This window comes from Cebus imitator, unplaced genomic scaffold (assembly GCF_001604975.1).
Source record: "Cebus imitator isolate Cc_AM_T3 unplaced genomic scaffold, Cebus_imitator-1.0 Scaffold120, whole genome shotgun sequence".
NCBI classification, from domain to species: domain Eukaryota; kingdom Metazoa; phylum Chordata; class Mammalia; order Primates; family Cebidae; genus Cebus; species Cebus imitator.
In genome coordinates this window covers 1,045,617-1,066,099 of record NW_016107435.1, presented here as the reverse complement: position 1 = coordinate 1,066,099, position 20,483 = coordinate 1,045,617, and the positions used below count along the sequence as shown (strand labels likewise).

The 20,483-nt window shown below is 40.5% G+C and overlaps 3 protein-coding genes across 4 annotated transcripts in view; 1 reads left to right on the top strand and 2 right to left on the bottom strand.

Annotated features, from left to right (window-relative positions):
* The window catches only part of VPS37A (VPS37A subunit of ESCRT-I), an 89,918-nt gene that overhangs the window by 10,279 nt on the left and 59,156 nt on the right, over nucleotides 1-20,483 (bottom strand). The gene's annotated exons all lie outside the window — the stretch shown is intronic.
* MTMR7 (myotubularin related protein 7) overlaps nucleotides 1-20,483 on the top strand; it is a 118,850-nt gene that overhangs the window by 94,528 nt on the left and 3,839 nt on the right. For both annotated transcript variants that reach the window (XM_037742403.1, XM_017539627.2), the window contains 6 exons: nucleotides 9,181-9,290; nucleotides 12,038-12,163; nucleotides 14,285-14,334; nucleotides 16,334-16,534; nucleotides 17,801-17,941; nucleotides 19,780-19,906. In XM_037742403.1, the coding sequence (XP_037598331.1) occupies nucleotides 9,181-9,290; nucleotides 12,038-12,163; nucleotides 14,285-14,334; nucleotides 16,334-16,534; nucleotides 17,801-17,941; nucleotides 19,780-19,906 (755 nt within the window). The remainder of the gene's footprint in view (nucleotides 1-9,180; nucleotides 9,291-12,037; nucleotides 12,164-14,284; nucleotides 14,335-16,333; nucleotides 16,535-17,800; nucleotides 17,942-19,779; nucleotides 19,907-20,483) is intronic.
* On the bottom strand, nucleotides 6,400-6,939 carry LOC108311984 (60S ribosomal protein L26-like). The gene has a single exon (XM_037742408.1). It carries the CDS (start codon nucleotides 6,870-6,872, stop codon nucleotides 6,435-6,437), a length of 438 nt encoding a protein of 145 aa, XP_037598336.1. The 5' UTR covers nucleotides 6,873-6,939; the 3' UTR covers nucleotides 6,400-6,434.

Sequence of the window (20,483 nt, the reverse complement as noted above, 5' to 3'; positions counted from 1 at the left end):
GACATATAGTTATCCTGTTATATAAAACAAATATATATATTTTTTTCTTTTTTCTTTTTTTTTTTGAGACGGAGTTTCGCTCTTGTTGCCCAGGCTGGAGTGCAATGGCGCTATCTCAGCTCACCGCAACCTCCGCCTCCTGGGTTCAGGCAATTCTCCTGCCTCAGCCTCCTGAGCAGCTGGCATTACAGGCACGTGCCACCATGCCCAGCTAATTTTTTGTAGTTTTAGTAGAGACGGGGTTTCACCATGTTGACCAGGATGGTCTTGATCTCTTGACCTTGTGATCCACCTGCCTCGGCCTCCCAAAGTGCTGGGATTACAGGCGTGAGCCACCGTGCCCGGCCATAAAACAAATATTATAAGACCCGGGCATGAAACTCCCGATTAGTAAGCCCCGTTGTCTGCAGTTTGTGGCATATGCCTCTGATGTCAGCTGAAATGAACTTTGTTCAGCAAAATGGTTTGTAAATATTGGTTTGGGTTTGGCAACAAGAGTGAACAAATCAGTATTTCTGCCTCATCCTGAGTTTATCCAAACAAACCCAACAGTTTTCTATTTAAAAATCCAGGTGCTAATCGTTTCAGTCTTGAGGATACCCCCATCTGGCCATGTCTATTAATCATCTGCAGACCTCTTTGCTTTTCAAGCTGCCACTCAGCACACAGGGAGAGAAAGCACTCTCATTGGTTCACTTTGCTTGAGAACCTGGTGGGGTTATTTTACTTAGCGCATGCAGTTTTAATGTTCCTGAAAACAGAAATGTTAAACAAGGAGTCTTTTTAGTGCTGACGTGGTGAGCGTTGCAGCAGCCTGTCCCGTTGCTGAGAGCTAAACGGACAGAGAAGCGTGAGGACATTCTCTCTGGCAGGACATTCTAGGGCCTGGTCCTGTGGCCATCCATTCCTCTCTTGCTTTTGTCGCTGGCCATCTCCAGGTTAGCTGGCAAGCCTGGTGTCTTTATTTTTAAACTTGCAGTCATTAACATGCCTTGTGGGGAAGGGAAGGATCTTTTGTTTCTGGGCTGAGCCTCAGAGCTTGGAGGCCAAGATACTCTACAGGCCTGCTAACTAGCCTAAGCCCTACAATGACTACTTCAAAGTTTGGCCTTTTTAGCAAAAAAAAAAGACTGCAAGAGAATGTTATCTGCATCCTGAGACTTCACACAGTGGAATGTGTGTATTTTAGGATTAAGTTGAACACTTTGGGTCACGGCCTGGGGTTGGACAGAAAGCCCAAACAGCAGGCATCCAGGGAGTGGTGAGTGCTCATGGAAGGTGCTGGAATTTGCCATGCTTCCCACTGGGCTGTGTCTCAGGGCCGTGTGCACAGGCAGAAGTGAGCCTGATGCTTGGAGGGCCTCTCCAGTGTTGCTGGGCATTGTCACGAGGCGACAGATCTCTAGAAGGACAGGGCTTGCTCAGTTTTAACTTGTGGCTGGCATTTGGCCTTTTATCCTTTGCATCAGATTCTGCTGTCTGTCTTCCAGCTGGGCCATGCACCCCTGAGTTCATAGGAAGACTTTTTGAGGTTCACCCTGGGTATATTACTTTATGGAATTCAGCTTTTAGATCATCAACTTCTGTATGTCCGTTTTACTACCATTACATTCCCGGCCTCAGAATGCTCCAGGGGCCAAAGCTGGGTCTCCCTTCCCAGCTCCCTTCCTAATTGCCTTGTTGCCACCTTACAAAAAAACAAACATATCCTTCATCACACCCTCAGTCGTGCTGTGATGCATCATCTCAGGATGTATAAGGGAATATGTTTTAGAGGTACATGTGCAAAAACGTTTGAAGACTTGTGATTAAACTTCCTTGAGCAATCTAAGTCAACAGTGTGCATAGAAGTATAATGCAAGACACAAGTACAGAAAAGATTTGAAATTTTAAACTTTCTGGTAGCCACATTAAAGTAAAAAGAAATTTTCATATTATTTATGTCATATATATAATATTTATATTATTTAATAACATTTATTTAACCCAGTATATCCCAAATGTTATCATTTTAACGTTATCAGAATAAAAAGCTAATAAAGAGGTGTTTTGGCATGTTTTTTTGTGTACTATGCCTTTAAAATTTGACTTATATATTACACTTAACAGCATATCTGTCTCAATTCAGACTGGACATATTTCAAGTGTTTCAGAGCCACATGTGACTAGTTATTACTACATCAGGGTGGCACTATTATAAGTAATAGAAAGCACAGCCTTTAAGCTGTTGGTATTTGGGAACCAAGATTGGTTCATGTTGAATTATGAAAAAATAACAAGCTGAGGTTGAGAGGCATTGATTAAGAGCATGAACCCCGGAGCCAGGCTGGATCCTAGCCTCACCACTTATCCATCAGCTGGGAGACTTTGGACAAGCCCTGAGCCTCTGTTTGCGCTGGTTTCCACGCATCAAAAATGAGAATAATAAGTGCCTTCCTCATAATGATTGTTTGAGGATTGAAAAGCTAAGGCTAATCTATATAAAGCATTTAGAAGAGTGTCTGGTATCTGGTATGTAGCCCACCAAGGTAGCTACGGTGTGGTGGCAAAAACTCTAGGTTCGTCTTTTGAAAGACCTGCATTTGAGATGTCTTTCTGCCATTGATCACTTCATGCCTTAACTTTTCATACTTCAGCGTTCACATGTTCGAGGGTGTCTAACACCTCCTTCCTCCCGGGACACTCTGCTGGAGGGACAGATAATAAAATATGTATCATTGCCGCCATTTTTGGGAATCTTCTTTATGGCAGTGTAACGCTTATTTGTATTATCTTATATCATCTTCACAACAACTGTTTGAGGAAGGTATTTTTATCCCCATTTTCTGTTTGAAGACAGCAAGGCTCAGTAACGAGCCCAAGTGACCATCCTGGGCATGGGCAGAGCTGAAGTTTGAGTGCAGCTGTGTCTGCCTCTGAAGCCCTGAAACATTGCTACATGCTATTGCCCATGCGTATGTCATGATTATTACTCAGATGTACAGTTTAGTTCACATAATACTAAAATCTAAGTTAAACAAGGAGGTCTTCCTATTTCCCCAAGATGGCAGACTAAGCTAATGTGAAATCCCTGCTGATAAAAAGATCTGGAAGTGTCAGCGAGTTTGATCAGGGAAGCAGGACAGTGAGCAGTGGTTTGGAAAGGGCCTTGTTTTCAGGAGACGTCGGGGATGTAGGGTGCAGAGCTGGGTGCCTGAAGAGCAGAGGACAAGTCACTGGCGAAGGCCTGCAGTGGGGGCTGGAGGGAACGCCTGTGGAGGCTGCTTCTCCTGTGTCAGGTGTCCCTGGGGGGCACAGGACTGGCCATCGGAGGCAGGGGAGTGAGGACAGATTGGAGTGGGCGGGGATGGCTGCTTCAGCTGCCGCTTCATGTCACTTTCCAAACATGCAAAATACCTGTATCAAACCCTCACCTGGAACCATCCAGACTAGAGACTCTCAGGAAGCCTGGCTGTGAATTAGCTGACATGATAGGGTGGGACCCCACTGCAATGGCCAACAGCGATTCCTCCCAGAACCACTGGAAGAGTGAGTCCAGACACGTCGGGAACACCACCTGTTATGTGTGTGGGAGCCTTCCATCCTCCTGCTCCAGTTCCAGTAACCTTTAGGTTAAATACTGTTCCAGATGACTGCTCTATCATATCGGGTTCTCGGGGTGCTCATCCTGTATCTTTTTCATTTGCCTGCTGCCATCATCATGAATGCTGTTTTCTGGTATGTTGTAAACCTGCCTTCAGTGCAGCTTTTTCTGTGGGATTCTACAGAATAGTGGAAGCATTGCTCCTAAGCAGCTTTTGGTTTGCATCTGTTGGGCGTCTGAGATTTTTGGCCCAACATGAGAATTCCTCCTCTTGGGGGCTTCTGTGCATAAGGAAGGTGTGTTTGGATCTCACACGTGTGAGACCAGGCCCAGGTTTCAGATTTTTCTTTTCCTCATGCCGGGTCCGGGCAGAGATTGGTTTCCTGGTCATTGCCTGGAGTGCATGAATGGTTTTTTTTTTAACAGCTCAGTTTGATGTAGGGGATCTCAATTTCAGCAGATGGCTTGCACAGGCCCAAATTTCTTGTTTCTGTTCCAGTTAAACACAACATACAGTAATTTACCCACTTCCTTCTGACTCCCCACTAAAGTGATAATGAAATGGAAAAAAAGGCAAAAATACAAAAGGATAAGAGATTGGAAGAGGAGGTAATGGAAACAGAAATATAAAAGCTGCAACATAAATGGATGAGTGATAAATAGAGTAGAAAAAAAGACTAGAAAAAAAAGCTGCAGTTTATGGCAGAAGTATGAGAACCCCCAAAGAAAGCCAAATAGAAGTGCAGATCCTTAGACAATCTCTGGAATTCGAGCTATCAGGTGTCTCTGAAACAAGAGGACTAGCTGAACGTTTGCACAAGAAGCAGTTCATTGGATCCAAGCCTCCTTCCTCCCCTGTACAGCCTAGTGAAGGCTCTTCCCACACTTCCACAAGAGAAGATGGTGATGCACTTTCTGGAAAGTCAGCCTTTCTGGAAACGTTGACTATGGGGACTTGGATCAGGAGCACCAGGCAAAGCTGCAAGAGGGGCAGGGAATGCCAGGGAAAAACAGGTTAAGTGAAAGTCTAAGTATGGAAGAATGAGACCCATGGTTACTGCCCAGTTCTCCTCTTAGGAAGTTGGCATCCAATATGATGCACTCAGGTGTTTGGAAGATTCCATGCTGGGGCCTGCAAACATCCAAGACAAAGGACTTGCAGATTGTTCCATCAGCCAAATCCCCCATCGCAAAGCCTAGCAGCTAAGAAAGCCTGCACATGGCACACGGCACTGCCAGCCAGCTTCCTGTGTCTTACTCTTATATGTGAACAGACAGGCAGAAATTACCAGAAAATTGAGGAAAGCTCAACATGCATGACAGAGACCACACCCCCCAACACATATATGTAAGCAAACAAATTTTCAAAAGTCTAGAAAACAAAATCCAGAGAAGAAAACAAAAACTGGCATTAATATTCTTAGAGAAATATTGTAAGATGGGCACAACTTAAAGCATCAGCGTTACCCAGCGTTATTAGTTGGGATATGGGGAAAGGAACGTTACCACCTGCTGGTGAGATCAAAAACCACTGCAGCCCTTTTCAAGAGCAATTTGGCAGTAGAGTCATCCCTCAGTATCCAAGGAGAATTGTTTCCAGTCCCCAGATTCCCAAATCCACATGCTCAAGTCCCTTACCTAATAACATGGTGAATTTGCATAGAACCGATGCACCTCCTCCCACAGATCTAAGATTATCTCTAGCTTACAATACTTACTGCAGCGTGGATGCTGTGTAAACAGTTGTTACACTGTATTGTTTTCTGTTAGCATTATTTTTTGTTGTTATTGTTCCTTTTTTTCCCCCAAATATTTCTGCTCTATGGTTGGTTGGCTCCAAGGATGTGGAGTACGAGAGTACACAGGGCCAACTGTATGTGATAGAGCTGAAGACTTAGGAGCCCTCTGACCCAGCCCATTTCATTTATAGAAATCCAGGTACAGGGAGACTTTCCACAAGGAGATTGTGAAAAGATTTTTTTTAAGTGTACTGTTTGTAAATATTGAAAAAGAGGAAACAATTGTCACCAGTAGGGGAATGGATAATTTGAGATATGGAGTGGAATATTATATAGCTGTTAAAATTAATGAAATTTACTTATATAATATGGATATCTAAAAAAGTTGGATGAAGACAAATTACAAAGACTGATATATATGTAAATTTGAATACATATAAAATATTATTTGAGGATAATAGCAGTAATATGGGCTAACATAAATAACAGTAACCCTTTGATACGGAGGGTATTACCACTTTACATCTGAGGAAGGTGAGGCACAGAGAGACTAAGTAACTTCCCCAAGCCCACACAGCTAGTATGTAGGTAGTGAAAGGACAAAAAATTCTTGGGAATATTAACAAACTTCAAAGAAAAGAAGCAGGAGAATACGAGACTTTATTTGTAGCTTTCTTTTTTTAAGAGACAGAATCTGGCTCTGTCATCACCCAGGCTGGAGTGGGATGGCATGATCATGGCTCACTGCAGCCTCAAACTCCTGGGTTCAAGTGATCGTCTTGCCTCAGCCTCCCAAGTAGCTAGGACTCCAGGCATTTTAAAAATCTTTTTTGTAGAGACTGAGTCTCACTACTTTATCCAGGCTGGTCTGAACTCCTGGGCTCAAATGATCCTCTGCCTTGGCCTCTCAAAGTGCTGGGATTACAGGTGTGAGCCACTGTGCCCAGGCTTTTTTTTTTTTTTTTTTTTTTGTGTGTGTGTGTGTGTGTTGTTTATTTCTTAAGTGAGATCTGAAGCAGTTGTGGCCAAGCTGAGTGTCTGTTACATGATTATGTTTTTAAGTACTTTTTTTTTTCCTCAAGTTTTAATCAAAACTTGTATATAAGGTTACTTTATTCCTGCATCTTCTCAATTGTTTCTTCCTTGTATTTGCCCTTTTCCTTTCCTACTTGGCGAGATTTGGCTTTCCATTCAAGGATCTTTTTGCGGTCTTTGTCCAGTTTTAGCCTAGTGATAACCACCTTGCTGGGGTGAATGCCTACATGGACAGTTGTGACACTAGCCTTTTCCTGCTGCACCCGTTCAATGTAGATTACGTATTTCTTCCTGTAAACCTGGACTACTTTGCCAATCTGCTGACCTTTATAGTGTCCTCGTACAACCTGAACTTCATCATCCTTTCGGATGGGCATGGATCGCACGTTGTACTTCTGTCTCAGCTCTTTGGAAAGAGGGGAGGACATAATCTTCCTGCGAATGTGGGAAGGTGCATTGAAATGCCTTTTCCAATTCTTGCTTCGGTCGGAAGTCACAAAGGGATTGGACTTCATTTTGGCAGCTCCCGCTTAGGTGATGGCCGCGAAAGGGAAGAGAATTACACGCTGCTTCCGGTTCTGTAAGTTTACCTAAGTACTTTTTTTTAAAGAGCAGTTTTAGATTCACAGCAAAATTGAACAGAAGGTACAGAGAGTCCCATCTCGCCCTGCCCGCACACATGCACAGCCTCCTCCATCATTATCGTCCCTCATAGAGTGGTGCATTGTTGTGAGCAGTGCACCTGCACTGGCACATCAGTATCCAAGTCCACTGTAGGGTTCACTCTTGCCGTTGGACATTCTGTGGGTTTTGGCAGATGTTTGATAATGAATGTATGCACTCTCATAGTGGACAGAATTGTTTTCCTGCCCTGAACATTCTTGTGCTCCACCTATTTATTCCTCTCACCACCCTAAACCCTGGCAGCCAGTGATTTTTGGGCTGTCTCCATAGTTTTGCCTTTTCCAGGAGATTATACAATTGACTTCATATAATATGTAGTCTTTTCAATGAAAAGTTGGCTTCCTTCCTTTCGCACTGTGCATTTAACTTCCCTCTATGTCTTTTGGTAGCTCATCACCTTTTATCACTGAATAATATTTCATTGTCTGGGTGTGTTAACATTACTTTTTAGTCTTTACATGTTAAAATATGTCATAACTTTTAATGATTAAAACTGTAAGCTTGGAAATTCTCAGCCCACGGCTGACTGTTCAGGGATACAGGGCTAATAGAGCCATAGGGTCTTTGAATCAGTCTGTGTATTTTTCACTGGCCTCCCACTAAGCATCATTTTCTTTACCATTCTGCATGTAATTAACAGACACATAGTGTCTTCCTGCCTGTGATGCTGGGCCTGAGGTGCTGAGCGGACAACACTGTGGCCTTGGAAAGAAAGGCAGTGCTCTGAATCAGAGCAAATTCAGAGGGCCCCCACTTCACCAACTGCTTATTAGGTCTTCAGCGCTGTGCTTCCAGGTCAGGGGCAGGCTTTTGGAAGGAAGATTTTGGAATCTTGCCTGAACATACTCAAAATATGGTTTTCTTAGGTTGGGTTTTGCTGGGAATTTCAGTGTTATTTTCTTCAATGTTGTTGTCATCTGTGTCTCAGAATGTAACTACTTAGGCTTGTGTGTGGCTTTTATGTTTCAGGAAATCAGAGTGAATCCTCTGATCTGCATACTTGGAGGCAGGGCATCTGATAAAATATTTTTGTTAATGGTTGCCATGTGTTCCATATGCACAGTGCTTTCAAAGCGTTCACAAAGTTGAACCTGGGGGTGTAGAGTTGGAAGGATATAATTTAGTACACCTTCCCCATTTTAAAAATGGAGAAATTGCTGCTCAGAGAGTGGAATAGCAGGTACAAGATTACACAGCTCATTGCTCATGGAGTCGGGGTACGACAGAGGGCTCCCTGTTCCCCACATGTGTTTACTGTATCACAGAGTACAATCAAATAAACTAAAAGATCTGTAGATCATTTAATTTTCAGTGGTTGATTGATAAGACTTGATAGGGCTTTATAGGTCTAAACCTTGTCTTTGGAATGCACTATTTGTGATATGTGCTTGGGACACTAGCTCTGAAGCTTTTTAATGCTTTATGTTAAATAAAAGAAGTTCTTGAGGGGAAAGTTGGTGGTTTGTAATAATAAAGAAGTGTTTATACACCTGCCTTAGTTGGGTAAATATAGATATCATTGGGATCCTAGGTTTTCTTCCTTTTCACCCAAAGGGAAAGCCCCTACCCTGATGCTGTAGAATTGGATCAGAGGTATATATCTTATTTTGAAGCTTAAAGGCCTTACTCCCATTGGGTGGGAGTTATTGGCAAGAGGAGTTTGATCATGTGCATTTAAGAATTTTAGGATCGCTCTCTCTTGTTTTTACAACACTCCTAATCTGAAGTGGCTGGGTGATGGAAACTTCTAAGTGGGTAGCTGCTACAATGAGTTATATGATTTTTTCCCATAGCACTCTGAATTCAAGTATTCCTTAGTGCCCCATTTTTAATATCTTTGCTGGAAAGGCAAATAGATGTTTTCTGCCAGAACTCTTAATGATTTTCATTAATATTAGGATTTAAACTTTACATATATACTTGTAAACAAGTATAGTATTCCCTGGGAGCAAAGAAGCCTTCCTTGAAATGGTTCAATAGAATCAAGTTTAGTAAACATGGGTATTTATTTTGACTTAAGTCTTCCAGAAAATATCTATTATAAGAAAGGAATCATTAACAAACTACCTATAAAACATGAGCATATGTAAAATGAGAGCATACCTTGATTTTGCTTTTATAACATGATTTATCTTGCAGTGTGTGAACTTAAATCTCCCTCCATGAGTGACTTCCTGTGGGGTCTGGAGAACTCTGGCTGGCTAAGGCACATTAAGGCCATAATGGATGCAGGAATCTTCATTGCAAAGGTATGCAATTGTGGAGAAATTAAGGGACAGATCAGCAAGCCACTCTGACTTCAAAATGGGGATATCCCGCCATGGGCTTCCCTGCCCTAAGCTGCACTGCACTGACAGGGTAGCTGGCTTTGTGGAACTCCATATAGTTTGTGCAGTGAAGATGTGATTTTGCCAAATACAGTGCTTAGGTGACAGTGTGTCAGCGCTGTGAGCAAATATTTCCAGAGTATTTTCTTCCATTAGGTTTAATACTGGATGGAGGAAAGAACTTTTTTGTGGAATACAACCAAATGTGAGTTACTTCAGTGAGAGGGGCTTGGGGCTTACATCCAGTAGATCCTTCTTTTAGCCAAAGTCATGTTTCTGTAGCTGGAAGGTAGATTCCATTCTGCCATAGCAAATGTTGCTGTAACTTTCATATAAGCTGTTTTAGAATGCAGTGTCTTTGTGTTGTTTAGTTTTTTTTTAAAAAAATAAATTCCTCAGATTTATACCTAAAGAGAACCTTGTATTCCCCAATGCCATGGTGTGGGTAACTCCCCATATAGGCACCGAGGAATGAGAGCTAAGCAGAACCCTGGCACAGTTAGGGCTTGAGGAATATCTCACTTTATAGTGTTACTACTCAGCTATTTCCTTTTATATAATCCTTTACATAATTATATATTAGTTTATAGAAATAGGGCTTGAAGGCTCCCTTTATATAATCCTCTATATATAATCATATAATAGTTGATAGTATGAGTGCCTAAAGAATATTTCCCTACATATATACCTATAATTATATCTTAGTTCATAATCAGAGGAATGCCTAGAGTGGATACAGTACAGAGCATGAATTGAGGGATAAACAGCTTATAATCGGAGGAATGCCTAGAGCAGACACAGTGTAGAGCATGATTTAAGGGAAAACAGTTATACCAGGACAAGAATCCATGGCCCAGGCAGCAGCGTTCAGTATCGTAAAGATACCCGCTGTATGGCAGGCTTGGGGCAAGAGCCACTCCTCCTGATAAAGGAGTTGTAGGACCTTGCTCCAGTTCTTGTGGAAGGCTGCCCTCAGAACGGCAATCCACCTTGGTGACTGTGAACTTTATCAGCTCTTGCTGCTGTGCTGCTTGAAAAGCATCTTCCCATAGAATCCATTGGAAGCTGCCAGAAGGTGGCGGTAACCATGACAGCTCTGTCACTGCTATGTGACTTAAAGCATCCTCCTATAAATCTTAGTAGTAGTTTCCCATAGATAGAAGTATTGCACACTGTACCCTCTTCACTGTGCATGGCCCACCTTTAAGCCTTGGTGACCTAATGGGGGTGGACCCCTTACTGCACACGGCCCTTGCCTTCGTGGGAACGGGTCCCTTGCTGTGCACTGTCCACCTCCTGGCCTAGGTGACCTAATGGGGGGTGAACCCTATGTTTTATTGCTCACGACCCTATCACTATCCTTAAAGATGATTTCACTCACTGCCCTGCCCCCTAACCTATACACAATAAATACTTATGCTTCTGGAGATTCGGGGCTCGCTTGCTTCACCTTGCCACCCTCACCTGACTCTGCTTATAGGTGGCGTGGCCCCACGAGCCCAGCTGCATTTTTTTGTATTTCTGTGTCCTGTCTCTTTATTTCTTGGATCCTGTGCCTCAGCACAGCATAAGGCTCACTCCACGACCCTATGGGGCACTCCGCCCTACGTATGGTATATTCCCCCTTATTAGGTAATCATTTATTCAACAAATCTTTATTTAGTGCCAGGTACTATTCTATATTCTATAGATGTGACGCAAGTAAGCCAGATCCAGTCTCTTCCCTCATAGAGCTTATGTTCTGCTGTGGGAGACAGTATGTTTGTTTGTTTGTTTTGAGACAGAGTCTTGCTCTGTTTCCCAGGCTGGAGGGCAATGGTGTGATCTTGGCTCACTGCAACCTCTGCCCCCGGGTTCAAGTGATTCTCCTGCGTCAGCCTCCTGAATAGTTGGGATTACAGGTGCCTGCCACCACGCCAATCTAATTTTTGTACATTTAGTAGAGATGGGTTTTCACCATGTTAGTCAGGCTGGTCACAAACTCCTGACCTCAAGTGATCTACCCGCCTTGGCTTCCCAAAGTGCTGGGATTACAGGCATGAGCCACTGCGCTCAGCTGAGACAGTGTATTAATAAACTAATAAAACTGGAATTTTAGGTAGTGATAAATACTGTGATAAAATCTCTCCCATGTTTCTCAGTGTATGTTTCCTGCCAAGATACTCAGGTAAAAATGATGTGTATTTGCAATAGCAAATAGAAATTCTTAGCGGAGATTTTCTGGTATCATTTTTACCTTTGTTTTTTCCTCTTTTTCCCAAACTTGGATCCATTACTTGACTCTTACCTTTTTATCTATAAGTTCACAGTTTTGTAACTTCTATTTATGCCTTTTCCTTTTTGGAAATGGGTGGGGCCGGTAGCAACTCCAGAATTTCAGTAAGTCTTAATGTGGAAACCCAGAGGGAAGAGGGTGAGGTGGAATAGATGACAAGCCATGAAGGTACGTTTGCATAGGACGAATGCTTGTATTTATTAAGTGCATGCACAGAATGGGAAGAGAAAGCTTTAGCTGCCAGCAACAGGCCACTCTGGCTCTGTCCTAAATACATGAACAGGTGTTTTGTTTTGGCCATTTCTTTCTGTAATATACAAACCTGGCTCTGATCCAAGGTTCTGCCTTTTTACAGCCATTCCTTGTGACTCTTTGCGGATCGTGTGTTTTCTAGGCAGTTTCAGAGGAAGGGGCAAGTGTGCTTGTTCACTGTTCCGACGGCTGGGACAGGACTGCTCAGGTGTGCTCGGTGGCGAGCCTGCTGCTGGACCCGCACTACCGGACTCTGAAGGGCTTCATGGTGAGTGTGGTCACTGGGCCATTCCCACAGGCGATGCCTTGACCGGGAATGGACCTCTGTTTTTCAACTACTGTTTTCTTGCCAGCATTATTTTTCTTTTAGTAGTTGAGCAGGATTAAAGGGGAGGAGATCAGATAGGCTTGGAATAAAGAGGTGAATTTCTGGAATATTGAAACCATTTCAAGTCAATGCTACTGAAGTTTTGGGGCAAATATATTTGGTAGTTTGTAAGACAATTTGATACATCATTTACTCATAAGTATTTCAGGTTTGAGGTAATGTGAATATATAACAGAAAACACATTTTAGAAAAAATATTTGGGGAAAAAATTTTCTATATTGTGCATGCCAAAGGTCCTTGGTAGGAAAAACTGTTTTCACTTCTGGGATTTAAGCAGTCCTTCATATCTCGGGAAGAGAATACTGAACATTTCACAGCCTTTTCTTGTTGTTGTTTGCTGAAGTTACGAGTATATCCTCCTACAGAGTTTGAACCTTGTAGGTGGGCATCAAAAGATAACATGTTGCTTTCAACTACAGAGTATTGTATAGTAGCCTGGGATGGTGAAGTTTTGGCTAATCTGGTGTAAGTTCCTTAAAATGAATTAACCTCTTAATCATGATTTGGTAGAAAGTGCTGTAGTCAATCATGATCCATGCTACAGGATGCTTAGAAAGGAGCCCTAATGGAATCTCTTTACTGCTGGGTCTCCGTTATTAATATCAGCAGCACCCTCAGACAAGAGAGAAGAGGCAGGCTTCCTCTCTGGGACCTTTTTCCTTTTTTGGAAGTGTCAGAAACCTTCCAGTTACCTGTGATAGCACTGACACCTCAAAATGTTATTCCTGCTTCAGACCCCTGATGGACTGAGGTGAGGAGGGCTGGATTCCTTCATTTGCATTTGGAGATGAAGAGGCTGCCAGTACGCACTGCCCTTAGGCTGTTCTCCTGCACACATCCTTTTCTACCTTCAGCTCATTCTCATTGTGCCCCATTAAATGTACAACCTAAAGAAAATGTCTTCAGAGTTGTCAAGAACAGACTTCCACCAGTTCATATTTCTTTGTAGGGGAAATCTCTGGCCCCTTTGAGCATTGGCGATATTGATCAGACTATCTATATTACTTGACTAAATCCAGGCTGGGTGCGGTGGCTCACACCTGTAATCCCAGCATTTTGGGAGGCTGAGGAAGGAGGATTGCTGGAGCCCCAGAACTCAAGACCAGGCTGGGCAACATAGTGAGACCTTGTCTCTACAAAAAATAATAAAACATAAGCCAGGTGTGGTAGAGCCCACCTGTGGCCCCAGCTACTTGGGTGGCCGAGGTTGGCTGATTGCTCATGCTCAGGAGGTCGTGGTGCAGTGAGCTGTGATCGTGTCACTGCACTCCAGCCTATGTGACTGAGTGAGATCCTGTCTAAAAAATAAATTTTAAAATATAAAACAATATAAAATACAAAACCAAAATAACATAAAAATTTAAAAATAATAATCTGGACTGCTTCATACTTTTAAATTCATGTTAACCCTAATTCCAAAGTAGGACTAAAACTTCAAATATACCCCAAAGCCATCATGTTAGAATTCTTCTAATGTGCAGAAAAGATCACTGAAAAACATTCCCGTGTGTTTTTTGTCAAGAGGTTGGTAATTGACATACTGAGAGGCAGCATCACACATTGGTTGAGATGGGGTTTGGAGTGGAGAGCTGGGCTGTGAAATGGTATCTGCTTGCTAGTAGCATGATCTTGGGTGAATATGACAACTCTTTCCTTCAGTTTCCCCTCTAAAAGAGTGAGAATACCTATCCCACAGTTAAATGAGATCATATGTAAAGGAATGTGAACGGCGCCTGGCACACAGGAAGCATTCAGTGGGTGGGGTTCCTACATTTTTATACATCCGTTTCCATTCACTGTTCTTATGGATGACCTTCAACTTTGCCCTTGCCACCTGCATCTCTATATGGGTGGATAATGCCTGTACACGCATTTGCAGGTTACTTGAAGATGGTGACTTCTGCTGCAAGTGCCTGTGAATTCCTCAACATTATTGGTGGTGTGATCTCTTATTTTTTTGTTTGCTTCTCTCCATGATAGTTATATTCTTTCTTATGTAGGTATTAATTGAAAAGGACTGGATTTCCTTTGGTCATAAGTTTAATCACAGGTAAGTAATCTTTAAGACTCTCTTGCTTTGAATGTTTAAAATAAAAGCACTGTTTCTGAAATTTTCAATTGAATGTCTATGGGAAAATAGTCTTGTTTTTGAAGTTTGTGTCTGATTCAGAAAGTTTAAGTTTTGTTGTATATGTCATATCATAGATAAATGAAGTTACAACTCTGATTCCTCTTGGTAATAGTTGGGTAGAACAAACTAATGTTAAATTGTTCTAGAATAGACAGAAAATGCTTGTTCGTTAATTGTCCTAGTCAGGATCAGCTGTCCCTTTCTCCTGCCATACACATTTGACTTACTAAATTACTCAATTTTAGAAGCGTAGACATTCACTTTAGGCTGCAAGTTGTGAAATGCCTGTGGAACAGTTTCTCTTTGCTCTTCTGTAATTCTAAGGCATTTGTATCAGAATGCAGTTTGTCCCAGATGTCTCTGGAGGCGTGATGAAGGATAGTGGCCCAGGCTTCAGAGCCAAACACAGATCCTGGATCCAACTCCAGATCCAGGCCATGGTATTCACTGTCTGCCCTGGGCATCTGTCCTCTCTGACCTTTGGTCTCTTATTTGTGGAATGGGGATAGCATCCTTCTACAGGGTTGTAGCATGGATGTTCAAAAAGTATAACTAGGCCACTCTACTACACCCTGTGCTATTGTTTTTGGAGCCACCAGCCTCCTTTTGTCAGTGTTGTTGATGGCTGTATTGCGTTCTGGAGCTCTTTACTCTTTGAATGTTAAATGGTATGGCTGTACTTAGTTTAGTCTTTGGTGATTAAAGTTAGGCAGCATGTTAAGTTTCATTAGTGTGATATATATTTTTTCAAATGTTTTCTTAAAATTCTAAGTGCATGCAACTGCCCAAGAATATTTTTGTAGTTTTTTGCTTTCAGCACTGTGATTTTCAGGAATTCTATTTTTATAATTATTTTTTCCAGGAAAGCATAGGAATTCCATTTTACAAATGAGAAAATTAAAGTCCTCAATTAGATAAACTTCTTAACATCATATTTTCAGTTTTGGGGTTCTGTTAACACTATCTGCTAGGCAGTTAGGATCTCCAAGATAGGAGACAGATGACAGAACGAATATGGAAATGACTGAAGATCAGCTAGGTAATATTTGTCTGATGAGGAAAAAATATATTAATACTAGGCAACCCTTTTTAAAGCTACCAAAGGTGAGAAACTGTAACATCTGAGAAGTTTCTAGACAATTTCCAATGTTCCCACTCTTGGGAAAACTCTGAAACTGACCATTGCTCGTTTCTCTTCCTCAAGGTGATGCTCTGTTACTAACATGAGGTTCTATATGATTTTGTCTTTGATGACACCAATACATCCTTTGGGATTCTCTGTAAAACTCATAGTGTAAAGGGCTAAGGAGTCTTCATTTTAAAATCAATACAAATTTGAGGGAGAAGAGTCTGATGTGCTCTTGAAAAGCAAAGCACTGAGAGATGTAATAAAAATACATGTGGAATCTGTGGTCACATGGAAATAAATCATGTGACAAGCTTTAACTGCTTTAGAAATGGGAATGCTCCTGGCAGTATGGGAAACCAAGTTGTCTTTCTTCCTCGTTCCTTCCCAGCAAGACAGTGCAAAAAATGAAGAGCCCTAAAGCGGTTCGGACGTTTCTTCTTACCCGCTCATAAAGTGCAACATTTATTTTTAAAGTTCTAATGTACTTTTAAGGAATTAATTTAAAAATGCCCCTTTTCTGTGGAAAGTGTCTTTGAATTTTATGTTTTGCACTAATGCTTTCTTTTGTAACTATAACATGAACACATCCCTTCTATCCATACCTTCACTACAAAGTTGCTCTGGAAATCTGAATTTAAAAAGTTGTTTTTCCACTTTTTTGTCATTGCAAGTTTGTAAGGTAAGACTTATTTAGGAACTGGGGTTGTTTTATGATGGTTTTTGCATTTATGGCTTTCTAATTTAAAAATAATTCTTACCTTTAAAAGTCTGTAATGCTTTGTTTTATAGATATGGCAATCTAGATGGTGATCCAAAAGAAATCTCTCCCGTTATTGACCAGTTCATTGAGTGTGTTTGGCAGTTAATGGAACAATTTCCCTGTGCCTTTGAGTTCAATGAGAGGTTTTTGATTCACATTCAACATCACATTTATTCCTGCCAGTTTGGAAACTTCCTATGTAACAGCCAAAAGGAGAGACGAGAACTCAAGTAAGTATTTTGGTGTTTAACTTTAGTTATCTAAAGATTTTGATGATTGAGAACTTTAGGTGGCCTTTCATAATTTTGAAGACTGTTTTATTTAGTCACATACCTGTACTGACAGAATAAAGTTATTTTTTTCCTGACATCATTTCAGAAACGGTTTAAATGTCATCAGCTGACAAAGATACATACAATTTCATTTTTTCCCTCAGTTTCTTCCTGATACACACAGATTGATAGACTTGATGCACGAATATTGAAAGGTAATTTTCTGGAGTCAGAAAAAGTGGTTTTTACATTTAAAAGGAAAAGGTTAGGTATCTTTGGTGGCTATGCTACCATAATAAAAATGGGAAATTTAATTGGGAAAGCAAATATAAAACTAAAGCCATAATTTATTCAGATTAAAACTGTATCGATTTATCCCAGGGTAAAAGTAGACAAAATGTGTACTTTAAAATAAGTAATAGTAAAAAACTTAAAGTGATTTAGGCAGTATAAATAAGAGAACATTTTTAAAATTTTCATGGAATAAAATGATTTTAACTATGGTGTATACATTATCAGATTTAACTTTGGGAATGGTCAGTTCAAATAAAATGGACTCCAGTAGTTTTACACTATCTGAGTTGAGCATAAAGAAAATCAGTTTTTCTAGTGGATACTACTTTGTTTTCTCTAAGGAAGCTCAAGTGTGATTCCCGATAAATGGAGATGATTTGAAAGCAGCAGAGTGTATCCTTTAGGGTCACCTGTTTTCCTATACAGTTTTGTGGTTTCTTGTACCTGACTAGCCAATTTTAATGGTATCTGCTTGGGTCTGAATATTGCTTTTCCACTTACTAGCTATAAGACTTCGGGAAACTACTTACTCTCTCTATTCCTCAATTTCCTCATCGGTGAACTGGACTTACAGCAATTCAGTGAGGATTAAAGTAGAGAAAACGTGAAACATTTAGAATAGTGTCTGACAGATTTTATAAATGTCCAATGACTATGTGGGGGAAAAACTCCCCCCAAAAGAACAGCTATTAAAAAAAAATAAAGGAATTGAACACCTTGTTAAGGCCAGTACAGATGGTGGTGAAGTTGAGATTATTACAGTGTTCTCCCCTATACCATGAAGCCACCAAGATTATAAATTTACCTGCTATAGAACAGAGACACAGTTTTCAGATAACAATTATTAGTTCCTTTCAGCTTTAATATAACTATATACCATGCGTTAAGAACCAAAATAGGTCATTTAGAGGCTTATTTTCTTTATAACAGGATTCAAGAAAGAACATACTCATTATGGGCTTACCTGTGGAAGAATCGGACCGACTACCTGAATCCTCTGTTTAGAGCTGATCACAGCCAGACCCAGGGAACCCTTCATCTCCCTACAACACCATGCAACTTCATGTACAAGTATGTAAACTCTTGGGAACTTCGTAGCTATGGTATGAACTTGGATTCTGGTATCGTTTAACATTCAGAGGTCAAAGTCTATGAAACACTGATCTGTGAGACATTTGTTAGACACAAAAGACACCAGAGAAAGAGGCTTGAATATCTGATTTGGTATTTTTGCCAATGTCTCCTTTACCTCTTTATTCCTCCTAAAAGTGGAATTCTCTTCAGGAGTTGATGTTTTATAATAATAATATCATAAAAGGTAAGTTCCAGTTTATTTTTTAAAAGCCAATGAAAGAGAATAATGCAAATGCCTTAAGTCAAATGTGGAATCACAAGTTTCAATAGTGATCATGACATATTAAGGTTAGCACAGAAGTAATTGTGGTTTTTGCCATAGTTTAAACAACAAAAAGGCAAAAACTGAAATTATTTTTACATCAACATAATAGCTTGCCTTTTGTCTCCACTGAATCAAGTCCTAGTGGAAGTACTTCCCTTGTGGAAATTATGTGAAGATTGTATGTATCAGGATGGAGAAAGCAGGGTGGCATCCTGTAGGTTCTACCAGGTATGTGCTAGATATGTATGTTTTTTCCTTTGGCTTCCTTGCTAAGGTTGTATAGTATGAAAAAGTAACTCAGTGGTCAAAAAAAAAAAGGTAGACTATGCAGAATAGACAGAAATCCCATCTCTTTTTTCCTACTCACTCCCAACACACACTTGATGGCTTTTCTTCCTCTACAGAGTTCGTTTCTCAAGGTTTTTTTCTTTATTATTTCAATCTAATTATTTTCTCAGAATTTATAGCAGAATATTAATTCAATCATAATAAAGGAAAAAGCCTCTACAGCATGTGTAAAACAAGTTTTAAGGGCTGCTGAGGTATGACCAATTGGATTACAGCTAATTTGTTATTAATAGCCAGTCAACAAATATTTTCTTGAGGATCAAACACTGTTCTGGGCACTGTGGATAAAACAATGACAACAAGTCCTTGCCCTCAAAGTACTTTACTTTTCTGCATAAATAAAATAGTGGGTCTAAGGATAACCCTATGATAACATCATTTTTCTCATTTGCACTCCAGCATCCTTTTGTGTGTAGGATAAAAAGAGATTTATTGGTTGGGTGCAATAGCCCACACCTGTAATCCCAGCACTTTGGGAGGCTAGGCGGGTGGATAACCTGAGATCAGAAGTTCAAGACCAGCCTGACCAACATGGTGAAACCCCGTCTCTTCTAAAAAAAATTACAAAATTAGCCAGGCATGGTGGCACATGCCTGTAATCTGAGCTACTCCAGCGGCTGAGGCAGGAGAATCGCTTGAACCTGGGATGTGGAGGTTGCAGCGAGCTGAGATCACACCATTGCACTCCAGCCTTGGCAACAAGAGCAAAACTGTCTTTAAAATAATTTATTGCAAATGCAAATGTCAACTTTTAGTGTTTAGTGGTAGTGATAAACAAAAGAGAAAAGTTGCAACTTTAAGATTCCCTTTGTAACTGAAAGATTCTAAATATAAAATCACTAATTTTGAAAGTTCAAAACTAAGCCATTTTCTTAAAAGAAAATGGTTACATGTGCTATTTCAATTTTAGAAAAATGTATTTTCTAATTCATATATACAAGTAGACTTTTCATAAACTTATTCTCCACAAAAGGCATTTATTGACCCAAGGAAAAAAACCATCAACACAAAATTATTCCCTTAGGTAGTGGCTTTTTTGAGGCTGAAATTTGCCTTTGGTTATTAATAAGACTGTGGTATCACAGATACCTTAGAAGACTTGAGGGTGTGAATTTTCATATTGTGATAAGGTGGTATCATGACACTCTGCTGTCCTTTCCAGGTTTTGGAGTGGAATGTATAACCGCTTTGAAAAGGGGATGCAGCCCCGACAATCAGTTACAGATTACCTGATGGCAGTGAAGGAGGAAACTCAGCAGCTGGAGGAAGAACTACAGGACTTGGAAGAGGTAAGACATACTTGCTTTGTTAATCTGTTGTCTGTACTTATTTCTTAAAGAGCATGACTTCATGAAAGCCTCTTAAGATTCAGTGCAACACAACCATTTTGCATTTTTAGCCAGTAGAGAACCTGAAACACAAGCCCATCCAGGTGAGTACTCAGATAACCAAAGCCTAAACCTAGGCATTTAATGCATTTCGGACATTGGGCTTGTGGTTCAGTTCCACAATTTGCTAAACTAGTTGGTTGTTCCTTATTTTAGGTCAGCTTTTTGGTTACTATTATTTGAGAGTACTAAAATTAATTCTTTGTGGAAATGTGTGAAAATGAATAAAATTAAATATATGTACTTGTAAAAATCTTCCTTCACTTTAAAAAATTATGTAACTATCATATTGATCTATAATAGGTGAGATTGATTATGAAGTCTATCCTTTGGCTTCTATAACTTCCCTGTACTTGGATAGGGAGGTTATAATAAAATGTTTTTCCTAATTGGATAACTTTGTTTCCACTGGTACCATACTGTAGTTTATGAAATCTTAGGATTCTATTAGTCTATTCCAGCAGTCTTTTTGTTGAAA